At 35.2% G+C, this 15,224-nt stretch overlaps 1 protein-coding gene across 3 annotated transcripts in view; it reads right to left on the minus strand.

The window, feature by feature from the left end:
- USP47 (ubiquitin specific peptidase 47) overlaps positions 1-15,224 on the minus strand; it is a 124,215-nt gene that overhangs the window by 18,515 nt on the left and 90,476 nt on the right. For all 3 annotated transcript variants that reach the window (XM_032166601.2, XM_032166599.2, XM_032166598.2), the window contains 6 exons: positions 14,009-14,121; positions 13,176-13,280; positions 10,624-10,831; positions 8,746-8,861; positions 6,587-6,706; positions 4,012-4,789 (listed from right to left, as the gene is read on the minus strand). In XM_032166601.2, the coding sequence (XP_032022492.1) occupies positions 4,012-4,789; positions 6,587-6,706; positions 8,746-8,861; positions 10,624-10,831; positions 13,176-13,280; positions 14,009-14,121 (1,440 nt within the window). The remainder of the gene's footprint in view (positions 1-4,011; positions 4,790-6,586; positions 6,707-8,745; positions 8,862-10,623; positions 10,832-13,175; positions 13,281-14,008; positions 14,122-15,224) is intronic.

Raw genomic sequence — 15,224 nt, forward strand, 5'->3', positions numbered from 1 at the left:
GGTATTAAAATAGGAAAAGAGGAAGTCAAATTGTCCCTGTTTGCAGATGATATGATTGTGTATCTAGAAAACCCCATTGTCTCAGCCCAAAATCTCCTTAAGCTGATAAGCAACTTCAGCAACATCTCAGGATACAAAATCAATGTACAAAAATCACAAGCATTCTTGTACACCAATCACAGATAAACAGAGAGCCAAATCGTGAGTGAACTCCCATTCACAATTGCTTCAAAGAGAATAAAATACCTAGGAATCCAACTTACAAGGGATGTGAAGGACCTCTTCAAGAACTACAAACCACTGCTCAATGAAATAAAAGAGGATACAAACAAATGGAAGAACATTCCATGCTCATGGGTTGGAAGAATCAATATCGTGAAAATGGCCATACTGCCCAAGGTAATTTATAGATTCAATGCCATCCCCATCAAGCTACCAACGACTTTCTTCACAGAATTGGAAAAAACTACTTTAAAGTTCATATGGAATCAAAAAAGAGCCCACATCACCAAGTCAATCCTAAGCCAAAAGAACAAAGCTGGAGGCATCATGCTACCTGACTTCAAACTATACTACAAGGCTACAGTAACCAAAACAGCATGGTACTGGTACCACAACAGAGACATAGATCAATGGAACAGAACAGAGCCCTCAGAAATAATGCCGCATATCTACAACTATCTGATCTTTGAGAAAACTGACAAAAACAAGAAATGGGAAAAGGATTCCCTATTTAATAAATGGTGCTGGGAAAACTGGCTAGCCACATGTAGAAAGCTGAAACTGGATCCCTTCCTTACACCTTATACAAAAATTAATTCAAGATGGATTAAAAACTTACATGTTAGACCTAAAACCATAAAAACCCTAGAAGAAAACCTAGGCAATATCATTCAGGACATAGGCATGGGCAAGGACTTCATGTCTAAAACATCAAAAGCAATGGCAACAAAAGCCAAAATTGACAAATGGGATTTAATTAAAGAGCTTCTGCACAGCAAAAGAAAATACCATCAGAGTGAACAGGCGACCTACAAAATGGGAGAAAATTTTCACAACCTACTCATCTGACAAAGGGCTAATATCCAGAATCGACGATGAACTCAAACAAATTTACAAGAAAAAAACAAACAACCCCATCAAAAAGTGGGCAAAGGACATGAACAGACACTCCTCAAAAGAAGACATTTATGCAGCCAAAAAACACATGAAAAAATGCTCGTCATCACTGGCCATCAGAGAAATGCAAATCATAACCACAATGAGATACAATCTCATACCAGTTAGAATGGTGATCATTAAAAAGTCAGGAAACAACAGGTGCTGGAGAGGATGTGGAGAAACAGGAACACTTTTACACTGTTGGTGGGACTGTAAACTAGTTCAGCCATTGTGGAAGTCAGTGTGGCAATTCCTCAGGGATCTAGAACTAGAAATACCATTTGACCCAGCCATCCCATTACTGAGTATATACCCAAAGGACTATAAATCATGCTGCTATAAAGTCACATGCACACGTATGTTTATTGAGGCACTATTCACAATAGCAAAGACTTGGAACCAACCCAAATGTCCAACAATGATAGACTGGATTAAGAAAATGTGGCACATATACACCATGGAATACTATGCAGCCATAAAAAATGATGAGTTCATGTCCTTTGTAGGGACATGGATGAAGCTGGAAACCATCATTCTCAGTAAACTATCGCAAGGACAAAAAGCCAAAGACCGCATGTTCTCACTCATCGGTGGGAACTGAACAATGAGAACACATGGACACAGTAAGGGGAACATCACACTCCGGGGACTGTTGTGGGGTGGGGGGAGGGGGGAGGGGGGAGGGACAGCATTAGGAGATATACCTAATGCTAAATGACGAGTTAATGGGTGCAGCACACCAACATGGCACATGGATACATATGTAACAAACCTGCACATTGTGCATATGTACCCTAAAACTTAAAGTATAACAATAATAATAATAAAAAGAAATTTCCAATCTTTTACTAAGGAGGAACTACTTTTAATTTTTCTAATGTCCTTGATAGGTTGAGTATGGTAAAAAAGCAGAGTAGTTACTACTATTTTTCCTTTACTAAGATGCAAGGAAAGAACAGTGGTAGCAGCTATGGGGTGGTGGCTTATGATATCTGAGTCTCATCCTGGCAGTGTGAGTGACTAGCTATGTGACCGCAGGCAAATTATTTAATCTGTTTGACCAGTTTCGTCATCAGTGAAAACAGTCTAACAATATCAATTTCACACAGCTGTTAAGAGAACTAATGAAGTAATGTAAGCTAATGAGCCTTATGAGGTAAATGCTCCACAGAAATTTAAAGCATTATTACAATACGATTTCCCTCTATTTTGTTCTGCCAATTCACGTTTTCATACTTGAGTTTCTGCAAGATATATGTATGAATGTTGTATGATTCCGGTGTTATTTAACCCAACTAGTTAAAAACACAAATTTAAATACTTGTATTATTTCATAATTTCTACTACTTCCTTTTAGCAGATAGAATTTTGAGACTACAAGCATCATAGCACTTAACTTTTAGAGTGGGTGACTGTGCACCTCCTCCCCATGAGATGAAGCATAAGGCTGCATCTCAGTTGTCTCTACTTCTAACAGTTACGTAGGGCCTGGCATCTAGTATGGATTTAGAAAATGTTACTTGGATGGATAAAGAGCGGGGCTCCCTTCCAAAGGTAAAAGGAACAATTAGATGCCTTCAATTCTAGTAATGGTCCCATTTACTAGCTATATATGCACTTTTGGACAAGTCATTCATCCTCTATGAGCTTCAGCTTTCTTGCCTGTCAAATAAGGATACTAATGTTTGCTTTACAAAGTTTGGAGAAGCTTTAAGTGAGAACAAATAAACATTTTGAAAACTAAAATATAAAAATATAACGAGTAATATTAATATTTGCTTTGCTAGAACTAATGCAAAGTACTTACTTTTCCAGCTACTTCTCTTTTACACTTAGAAAGATTTTGTATCTTAAACCTGGTTGCCTTGCTAATTATTTGGCTGGCCTTAGTCTACGGTTTTATAAAGGTTCTTTTATTTTAAGTCTCATACTATGCTGGAATGTTTTTGTTGTTACTGCTTATGCCAAACGCCCAAACTCTCAGATCTTTTCCATCTTTCTGAGATTATGCATTGGAATTTCTAGTAACTCCTTGCTTTGGAGTTACTTCAAAGTAACAAAAAAAATTTTAAGAGCGCTTTTTCTTTCTCTGACTTTCCCAATTAATTAAGGACTTTTTAAGGGGGTATAGCAAGGGAATTGTTTGCATTGGAAATGGGAGTGAGGGAAGAGCATGTAGAAATAAAACATTTTCCTGGGCATTGAATATCAGATTTTCTAAAGTGCCTCAGCTTTTAAAAAATATTATTTACTGGGCCGGGCGCGGTGGCTCACGCTTGTAATCCCAGCACTTTGGGAGGCCGAGGTGGGCGGATCACGAGGTCAGGCGATCGAGACCACGGTGAAACCCCGTCTCTACTAAAAATATAAAAAAATTAGCCGGGCGTGGTGGCGGGCGCCTGTAGTCCCAGCTACTCGGAGAGGCTGAGGCAGGAGAATGGCGTGAACCCGGGAGGCGGAGCTTGCAGTGAGCCGAGATTGCGCCACTGAACTCCAGCCTGGGCGACAGAGCGAGACTCCGTCTCAAAAAAAAAAAAAATTATTTACTTTTTAATATATTCCCTAATTTTTTACTTAGTAATTATATCATAATTCTTTCCTAACATTGAATACTATTTTTTTTTTTACTTCTTATCTCAGAGTTCTGATATAATTACCATCTAATTTACTGCACAGGTCTAAGAACAGTGTTCATTATAACTGCATCGAAAATCAAAGTCAATAATCTTATAATCCAGAAAGTTACAAATGATCTTAGAACTAAGTACCTAACGCTTAACTGAAAATTTAAATAAACTGAGAGAAAAACTGATGCTGTTTCAAGGACCGTTTTTCTTTTGAAGTACATACATTTATGTCCTTCCCCAGAACCTTCATCTGCAGCATAGGGTTCAGCTTTGAAATACATGTACTGCATTTCTCCCCTACTCTTGCCACTCTCATCATATTCACTATCAGTTCCAGAATCTTCTTCTGCTGTATCCCATGTTTCTTTTTTCCCTTCATTTGCTTTCGTTCTTCTACTACTTGTGATACTGTGAGAGTCAAGTCCATTAGCCAAAGGGATCTGAGCATTGTCTGCATTGCACAAAGTATCACTGCTATGACTGGAGCTAAGAATATCACTGTCCACTGAACTTGTACTCCTGTCATTATTCACATCTGAGTCTGATCGCTCTTCAGACTGAAAATTTTCTGGATCAGAAGTCTGAATATGCTGTTCAAGTTCTCTATTATCCACTGATGCTGAAGAGTCCCTCTCATTGAGAGGTGATTCGATGTTTTCAAAGTCACTTGTCTCAGTACTTTTGCTGCTGTCCCCATTATCTCCATCCTGCTGTTGCTGCAGTGACAAGCTTTTGAGTTTTTCAGTGCTTTCTTCTAGAATAGCCTCCACAGACTTTAGGCTTCCTACAGGTCCTTTGACTCTTTCACAATCATCATCCACATTACCAGAATCGCCTCCAGCTTTCTGGTATGCTGTCCTTTTGGAATAAGATCCTGGGGATTGTTCAGGTAGCAAAACAAATAATCTGATTGTATTTGCATGCCGATCCAGAAGTTTCCATAAATGGGAGTCTGCAAAGGCCATCTGGTAATCCAAAGTCTCGGAGCTTTCAACAAACACCTACATAGTAAGTCAGAGTTTTATTATATATTAATTTTAGTGACATGCTCATTCATCATCATCATTATATTGCATCAATACAAGACAATACACAGTTATGTTATAACGTGTGATGATAAAGTTTCTGAAGGACACTGTATTGTTTTGGAGACTGAATAAAATAAATATTAGGCTCATATGTCTTTGTAACTAGCCATAAAACTACACTAAGATAGAGGGCATGGACATACACATACACACAAACATCTTGTTTATTGGGTTGTCCAATTTCAGAAAGTTGTTGTCTTATATATCCTTCTCTTTAGGAAATTAATACTCTGGTTTTTTTTAGATTGTAGAAATCTTTCACCTTTAGGAAATCCAAGTTTAGCCTGAATTACAGAACCGGAACACGTGTAAAGACACCTTGTGAATATAACACCAAAATCCAGATCATGGAAAAATTTAATGTGCAAATGACTTGGCTTTGTAACAAATAAACTGCAAGGAAGCAAACAAAAAAGACACAGGAAAATTTACAGAAAAAAATTTTCTAAGATAATCAGAGAAATTTGAACACTGACTAGATATCGACTGATATTAAGGTACTTCTTAGGTACATAATGCAATTGTCATTTTTTTAAAAGAGTTCTCTTCATTTAGATCTATATGTTCATATTATCTATAGATGAAATGATATGATCCTGAGGAAGTTTATCAAATAACCTGGGGGAAGTAGGTGGTTAAATTACAGATGAAACAAGAGATGATCACTGTGGAGCTGAGTGATGGTGATGTGTGGGGATTCACTCTATTTTCCCTATTTTCTCTACTTTTGTTTACGTTTGAAATTTTCCATAATACATCTTTTTTTAAAATGAAATTCGTATTTGGCATAAATTTGGCAATTATAAATAGCATGTTGGGTTTTGCATAAAAGGATAACACTATCATTATCCTATTCAGTAAATGTTACAAATTGAAACCAGTACGCTAACCATTTAAGGAAAAAGAAAAGTTAGATCCCTACTGCACTTCTTACCCTAAAGTAATGTATTGAAGGGGATTAGAAATTTTAATGTTTTACATATACACACACACATATACATACATCCCCTCCCCCACCACACAGAAGTTTTAGAAGTGTAGGTGAATAAAAATTACATATTAGTATTAATAAAATACTAAAAAAGTTAAATGAGATAAAAGACTCGACTGTACTAAGATGGATGAGACTAGAGTGATAAAAACACATATGAAAAATGATAAATGATGAAACACATAATAATCGCAAGACAAAAGAAGAGGATTAACATGAACTTTCTCATTTCCAACAGAGAAAAATGAGTAGGCAAAAGGAATAATGTTGGGTGAACTCAAGATTATAATTTTCTCTATACCAGGTATGCCTCTGACCCTCACCATGAAGCACTGCTTTATGGGACAAGCTCAAGAATAAACAAAATCCAGGGGACATAATCACTGTGGGCAGAAATGGTTATGAAGTCTTCACCGAAGAGGTAGGACTAATCCGGAGACTGAAAAAAAAAAAAAAAAAAAATGCAGGGAGAGGAGGAAGAACACTCCGGGAGTGCACATGAACAAAGGCAAAGAGGAGAACTAGTGGGACTGATTCACAGGACAGAAAGGAGCCTGACCTGACCTGACTACAAAGGAAGGTAATTATTGGGTTGAGAATTTTAAATTAAGTTCCAGACAGATGTTGAACAGCTGCGGAGGCCAGGCTTATAATATTGAACCTAATTTCATTTACTATTACCAGCATAGAAAATAGTAATGAAAAAGTAAATGACATACCTTGTTACTTCTAAAAAATCCTTCAGCTTTCAGGGTTTTACTGGAGACACTGAGAAGACGCAAATCATTATAGCAGCGTTCCAGCACTATTCTCATTGTTTCAGCAGGTAAATGGATGGCCTATAATGAAAGCAATTTAATAAAAAGTACTCTTTCAAAAATAATTCTGCTTGACTTAAAAACATGGGAAAGCAAGACACTGCTGAGTTCTTCTTAAAAGCAGCAGAGAGAAACATAATTTTAGTAGAGGTTTTAAAATTTTTGAATAATTGAAGGGAAAATTAGTTATAGCCATAAATTACGCTGCAAATCAGGAGAACAAAGTACCACTTATAAATGTATGCTCTGAAACTATTTTAAAGCTAAGGATTTTTTCCTAGAATCTCTATTCCTCTCAAACTTGCCAAGTAAGTGAGTGATCTAATTCCAAAGAAACTGCGTAACTGACGTTTTGACCGCTGATATCAAAATGTTGAACTTTTTGGTTTTTGACAGGCCCTTCTGTAGTCTGTGAATAGTTGTTAATACTTTTATTAAAGCAATAAGCAATTTTCCTTTGTGTAAAATGAGAAGATTAGTAGGTAAAATTTTAAGTTTTTCTGAAAGTCCACATCATTAATTTTTGGAGTCATTTTATAAATTGTACATGAAAGCAGCAGATTAAAAATACTTTACATTTAAAAAAACAATTTATTTTCAATGCAACTAAGGTCATCAGTTATAAATACCTAATTCTTAAGCAGGCTGGTTAAAAATACTGTATTTGTTTACACGATGTTTTGTGACTGCCTTTATTCTCTATAGACATATTTTTCTCAATAAGATTATTAACTTGTTGGGGAAGAAACTACTGTGTCTCTTTCTTTTGTATTATGTCTGAGTGCTTATTAAATTTTTTTACATTTGTCATTCATATTTTAAAAATGTAATATACAGTATATTATACCAACATAGTATGCATTTACAAGCAATTTGATCATAAAATATAATTTCACAAAATGATTTGTTTCCTGGTTATTACTTTAGCAAAATGGTTAGAAGTCATATATAGAAGTCAAAATATAGACTTTTTTTAAAGAACATAATAACCACCAACTCTTACATAATACAATTTCTTTCCTCAGAGCATTTATTTATTTTTCATTAATGTTCACTACAACTCTGTTAAACAGGTATTTACAATCCCAGATAATGAGATGAAAGACAAGACTAACATAAGATGAATGACGGAAAACTGGACTCCACTTGTAATTATGGAACAATTTCCACTACACCAGGGAATATTAACCTATGGTTCAAGAACCCTGCAAAATCTACCTGTTTGTATGCTCAAGGTTCTGCAGAGTACAGGACCTTTGAAAGGATGATAATCATTTGTCTGGTGTGAACTAATCCTTTTGCCCCCCAAAATTTGAATGTTTTCATTGTTATATTTTTCCAGCTCAAAAAATCTGAATGAGCCTATGTTCTTTATCACTAGCTCACATAATGGCACCAGTATTTAATTCATCACCTTCCCTGTCAAGTCTACACCCTCACCTTCCTCCTCTATTTCTATTAATGTATCCCTACTTTTCTGGTTACCCAAGTTTGAAACCCCTGGCTCAGGTCATCGGTGCATCTGCTTTACCCCAACATTTAACAATTACAAGTCCTACAGATTCTACCTCTCTTGGAATGTATGCCTTCTCTCATTTCTAGTCATACACCTGCACTTGAATTATTTCAACAGCTTCCTCCTCTCCATTCCTGACTCCCTTCAAGGCATGTGGAACACTAGTCTAGTGTCACCAGACACTAAATGCAGCATTGCCGCACTTAAAAATGACGAAAACAAAAACTCGACTTATTGCCTACACCAAAAAGGAGCCCAAACTTTCGTGTTTACTGTTTAAAGCTCTTCATGAAATAAACTGTACTTATATTTCCAATCCTGTATTTTATGATAATCCAGCCAACACATATAAGTTGTTATATGTACTTGCCTCACACTTTCTTACCTCCACACTTTACTCAATCTGTTTCTTTTAACTACAGTTGTCTCCTAACTACAAATACTAGCTCCTGGAGGTAAAGCATGTATCTTATTCATAACTATCACACAGTGTCTTGTACATAGGCACTCAAAAATTTATTTACAGACCCCTTTTAAAACTTACCTTTGAAATCAGTTGTTTGAACTCTGTAACTGTCTGATTTAAGTAAGCACGAACAGTTATAGGAGCAGCTACAGATTCTGCCTTTAGATCAACAACATGAACTTTCACCATCACTTCTGTTAATTTGAAGACATAAACACATAATTGGAAGTTATTTTTTAATGTATTTCACATGAGTAATGCATTCTTAATGTGTTTCTAATAGATGACAAATCCAAACTTCCAAGTACAGATGAAAACAACAACACTGAATAAATATAAATCACCAGTTACTGCAAAACAAATATTAAAGGTGACATAGCACTCCTGGCTTGCGTTTGAACAAACCCCTTATTAAGCCACTCAAGACCTTGTTCATCATCAAAGACTTCTTATCCTCAAAATAATATTTTCTATATCCCAAGGAAAATTCCACACAAAAACTGTTCTGATTATGCCTTTGTTTTCTCACTTAAATCCTTTATATTGAAATTTAATCCCATTCTCTTCTGTTTTCAGAAGGTTATGTTTATAACCAAACTCTTAATCACTTGAAAAATAAATGATCTTCAAACACTGTTATTTAATACACAGTTATTCTGTATCTGTTTTAACCTCATGTTTTATGTCAATCCTCAGTTTTTTCCCTATGTTGTTAATCTAAATTTGACAAAATATTCTAAGATCTTGATTATTAATGAATAAAGACTACTTTATAAGTCTTACAATCCACACTTGCATTTAGAGTTCTCTTTCAAATAAGTGGTATTACTGCTGACTCATGTTATATCCTAATCATTCTTTTTCCTGTCTAGCAAAAAAAAAAAAAAAAAAAAAAGCAAGGAAATGTCCTTAAGGGACTCTTTATAGATAGGGTAGAGTCTCAGAAGTCGAGGTAGGCATCATAAGGTTTCCAGAAATAAAATTTTCCCACTTAAGAGAGGTAGACTCCTTGAAAGAATACTACATCTAACCTACTCTGTAAACAGAGGCTTTCATTTAAAAAAGAGATATACAGGATCCACAGAGGAATGTTATTGTAAAAGGGCAAAATAAAGTTTTGTAAGTTCAACTTTTAGGGAAAAAACACAGAGAACCTAATTCTGACTAACTGCTGATGCAAAGGAGTTAGTGCCAAGACACAACAATATGGATTTTGTAAAATTATATAAACATTTTGCTTTTCTTCTATTTGTTACAATTTACATATAGTAATTATAGAAAACTCTGGACACAAACAGACCATGTAACTGTCTATAGGGAAGCTGTCTCTGGGAAAACTAGGGGCATGATATTTTGGTTTTCCGAAGCAGTCTCAAAGAAAAAAAAATAAAATAAACTCAATGTGTTGAGTGAATGTGATAGATTTAATGAAGAAAGAAAAGATGAAGTCCCTGGGACCTGTAGAAATAGAGAGGATGACGAAAAATTGAAAATGCTGACAGTGATGGGATAATGAATTCACCCTTCCAAAGAAGACCTGAACAACAGCCTCTACTTCTGAGACTTTATGGGAATACACTTTTTTGGACCAAGGTCTTCTCCACAAAGAGAAAGAGAGAGAAAGGAGATCTTCCTAAGAGAGCAATTGATAACTTTAGGGATTGACAGCATCCAGAATGATTCAGTACTGCACACTGGAGAAGAAAAAACCCACTGAAGACAGTAAGCTGGAAGTTTTGTTATTTTTGTTGTTTTTAAAATTATGTATACAACTCTTTGCAAGTAATCTAGAACTTAATTCCAAGCTGTTGCTGAGTACTTCTCAACCTGTCAAAATTATTCTACATTTTAAGACCATATACAAAATTTAAATTATGTTCATTTCTACAATAAAAAAAAACTTTCTCATGAAAATTTTAAGTACAGAACAACTAAAAATAGTGTAAAATTGCTCACCTCCAGGTTTATAAGATTGGAAAACCTGATCAGGCTTTCTCGTCTCCAACAGCAGATCAAACATATATGTTGACTTGACGCCACCTAGTAGAAGCCCCATTGGTGTATCTTCTTCTCCTTCATATGACCGTTCTAGATAATCATGAAACTCATCATATTTAACAAGGCGACAGCAATCCAGGGGTATTACCTCTTCTAAATCCATCATCTAAAAGAAAGTAATCCCCCAGAAAGAAAAAATATATGTACATATATAAATACACAGTGTTTTAGTCTGTTGGGGAATAACACTACAATAGGCCCTAACAAAATCCACACATTTATGATTTGCATCAAAGACATCAAAGTTACAGGCAACAACTTAAATGTTATTTTTAAATAATTATGTTTCATTATCCCTCAAATCATATAAAGCATGTACTAAATACATTTTTTATTTTTTAAAAAGTTAACACCATAAACTTTAGGTGTAGAAACAAAATTAATGCATTGTAACTATTGTTCGTAATCAACTAAGCTGGAAACACAGAGGAAAACAACTAAACAGCCAACTAGAATATGCATCTTTTGTTTTCTTAATCCAACCCGGAGTAGAATTGATAATTCATGTATCTCGTAACAATCTAAGTACAGGAGGACAGCATGTCTCATAAAGCCATCCCAAAGGGTTTGGCTTCTATGATAGCCCCTTTCAATATTAGCCTCCAGAATACTTAAAGCTCATAGTATAGGAATTTCTATCATAAAATTTCCTTATAGCTTATGTCACTAATAGATGACATACCCTGGTTGCAACAACTCTCTTGATAGGAAATAAGCCTCCTAGAGAAACATAGTAGGATTGCTTAGAAGTATTCAATGTTCATTTAAGGTTGTGATTATGATTTTCAAGAAGGACTTGTAAGCCTCAGCGTATCCCCATTGATCTCTACTACTCCCCACTCCCATCCCCAACAATGAAGCTCTATTTTTGGCATATAAGATTGACTTATTTCTCTCTTCTGTTTGTTTCTTTTTATTTGCAAACTTTTACTTCCTATTTTCAAACACTAATGCTTGCAGTCCACCATTATATTTAAAGAATTTTTACCAAAATGAGGCAAATCCAGAGCCATCCATCCATCTTAATGTTTGTTCATTCATTTATCCATTCAACATACCCAACCAATTTTGACTTTTCTAGATACCAGGGAAGAGTACTAAAAATAAAATTGTGAGCAAAACCAGAATGGTTTTTGCACTTGTATGTGCTTATAGTCTAGTGAGGGGCAGTAATATTAATTAAAATAGTCAAACAATTAAATGTAAAATTTCAATACTGATAAGTGCTATGTAGGACCAGATGTATAATATAAGTGATTCTCAAACTTGACTATGCCTAAGAATCACCTGAGATATGTGTTAAAATGCCTATTTCCGGGCTCCAACAGAGAAATTCTGATTCATCTGCAGCAATTAGCATTTTTAATAAGAATGTGACTCTGGTGCAGATTGCACTGGATCACACTTTGAGAAACAATGTCCGCTATCTTGTGTGTTATTTTTAGTTATTTTATTGGTTCCATGTACAATTACACACAAAATGATGTAGTATGCAATTTTTTCTCTAGGTAATGACTGTTTAATTTCGGTCATTCTGTTACTGCTTATATGGAAAGGGGAAAACTTTAATTTGTTAAGTATCATAAATGACATTTAGAATGATCTGGTGAAACAGTATGACCCCATTTGCCTTTCAAACCTCATTAATAACTTTCCACTACTCTTAGAGAACAAAATGTGAACTTCTATTTCACAAAATCTCTAATTTCATTTTATGGTACTCTGTGCTCACTCAAAACAATCTAAACATATGGCTCCTTTCTTCAGTTTCTTAAACGTGTCAAGCATCTCCTCACCTCAGCACTTTTGCACGTGCTGTTCACTCTACTTAGAATATTCTTCCTTGAGCATGGGCCAGTGATGCAATGGGTCATGCATCTGACTATGGACCAGTATATTCTTCCTCAACTTTTTGCATCGCTGTCTCCCCTTTCTCATGGTTAAAGTTTCAAAATAAATTTTCTCAATTTACTAGTAATGTATTTACAGCATCTAAATAATAAAATAATTGCAAATTGTGACGTTTAAGTATGTTTTATCTGTTCTTTCCAATAGATTGTAAACTCCATGAAGGCAGTGACCACGTCTTGTTCACTTTGGTATCTCTAACACCTCATGTTGTCTTATTCACTCTAATATCTCTAATGTTTCATACAGTAAACACTCATGAAATGTATGTTAAATGAATAGAAAGAGCAAATAAACATTCTGTTCCTAATTTTAATTCTGGGATCTAGAAAGTTTAAATGGCTTCCAGAGGGAGAAAATTTTCAAAATCAACTGACTATGCTCCAAAGGAGGGGTATAAATATACTCGGTAAGAGATAAATTAACTGGTTACCAAGGTTACTGCCAGTGTTTATATAACTATTATCCATTATAAAAACTTGGGAAATTATGTTAATACTGTTGTATTAGTAAGTAAATGCCAATGATGCAATTAAACATACCTTATAAGCCATTTCTACTGCTTCCTTTAATGTCTTATCCTTATGAACCTCCAATTTATTTTCCATCATTACTTGTTTTGTAGGATGCAAACAGAATAATTTTATCTAGAAAATGTAAAATATCATCATCAACTCTGCAGTTCCAGAGTCAAAGTTCAATTCTTCCATAGATAGTATTTATTCCTAATCGTCAAAATACTGCAATTTTTTAAAAGAACATAATTGAGATCATTCTTTCTTCTATCTATTCTTTCTCACTTAGTAATTGACACCGATTATGTCTCACACCATACAAAAATTCAAAAACATTAATTTTAACAACTGTATGTTTCCTTATAAGCATGTATCATATTTATGTAATCATTCCCCTACCAATATACATTTGTGTTGTTTCAAATTTTTCCCTAATTTGGAAAATGCTATAATGAATATCCCCGTAATCAAGATTATTACAGTAATTATGATTATGTCATTAGGTAATAATTCCATAAGAGAAATTATATAAAAAAAATATGATTTTGCTTAAGGCTCTTGATAAATACTACTCAATTTCTATCCAGTTTTTATGGATTTATTTTCTTTTAGTAGGATAAGAGAATGTGTCTACCTCAACTGTGGCTTCACCAGCACTGAGCACCATCACTACATGTTACTGGGTTTTTACACATCAAATCAAATCAAATTTTACCTTTATAGCATAGTTGGTTACATTGTTCAATGATCATGATAGCATAATTGTCTCAGAATCAACCCAATGAGTTAGTCATTAGAATTGCAGTTAAGCAAGCTTAAAAATAGCACTTTCAATTAAAAATAAAATGATGGAATTCAACCTTGCATGTATTGCGCTCAATTTCTCGTTGTCTCTTTTCTTGTTCTTCCAACTCTCTCTCTTTCTGCACCAAGTTTTTAATATGTTCTGGGTATTCATCCACTTCTAGAAATTCTATTAGTAATAAAAACAGGATAAAACAGTGTCACTGAAACTGAGCTGCCTTTATTCACCCTGCTTCACTATGCTCTCATGGTATATACTTCTACTATAGCACTCACAGAGATATATCTCCATTACATCCTTCTCTCAACTTGGAATACAAGCTTCGTCCAGAAAAGGGTTAAGAGATAGTTAACAGGGACACATGGTTAGGTCTCATATCTTAAAGAGCCATGTATTTATTCAAAATGGCTCTTGGCTCCAGAACAACTCCAGTATGTGGATTAATATTTTAGAATGAAAAAGCTCTCTGCAACTTGAAAATAAAATAATTTCTGACTTCAAATCATGCCATCCCCATCAAACTGTGTGACCTTGGGCAAGTTTACTTCTCCAAATGTAGGTCTCTTCAGCTTATTAATATCATCTACCCCATAAAGTTACTACCTGAGATACAATAAAACTTAATAAATGCTGCTGCTGTTGCTGCTACTGAGTACTACCTATTTGTTTACTATTATCTTTCCCGTGTTCTCAAAGCAGTCTTTAGCTGCCTCCTAACCAAAGAATGCAGAGTCATAAAACTGACACCTTCATCTATTGGATTTCTCCCTCTCTATATGGTCAAGATTCATTTGAATACAAAAAGTGATGATTATTTGTGATATAGTTTGGACATTTGTCCTCGCCCAAATCTCATGTTGAATTGTAATCCCCCACACTGGAGGTGGGGCCTGGTGGGAGATGTCTGGGTCATGAGGGTGGATCCCTCATGGCTTGGTGCTATCTTTGCGATACTGGGTTCTCATGAGTTCTGGTCATTTAAAATTGTGTGGCACCCCTCCCCCAACCCCGGAACTTGCTTCCTCCTCCTTTTGCCATGTGAAATGCCTGCTCCCATATTGCCTTCTGACATGACTGAAAGCTCCCTGAGGCTTCATGAGAAGCTGAGCAGATGCTAGCATCATGCTTCCTGCAAAGCCTGCAGAACTGTGAGACAATTAAACTTCTTTTCTTTATAAATTACTCAGTTTTCGGTATTTCTTTATAGCAATGCGAGGACAACCTGATATAATTTGTGAGGGTACTTTTAAACAGTTAAAAGAAAACGCATA

Source organism: Hylobates moloch, unplaced genomic scaffold (genome assembly GCF_009828535.3).
Source record: "Hylobates moloch isolate HMO894 unplaced genomic scaffold, HMol_V3 SCAFFOLD_11, whole genome shotgun sequence".
Taxonomy (NCBI): Eukaryota; Metazoa; Chordata; class Mammalia; order Primates; family Hylobatidae; genus Hylobates; species Hylobates moloch.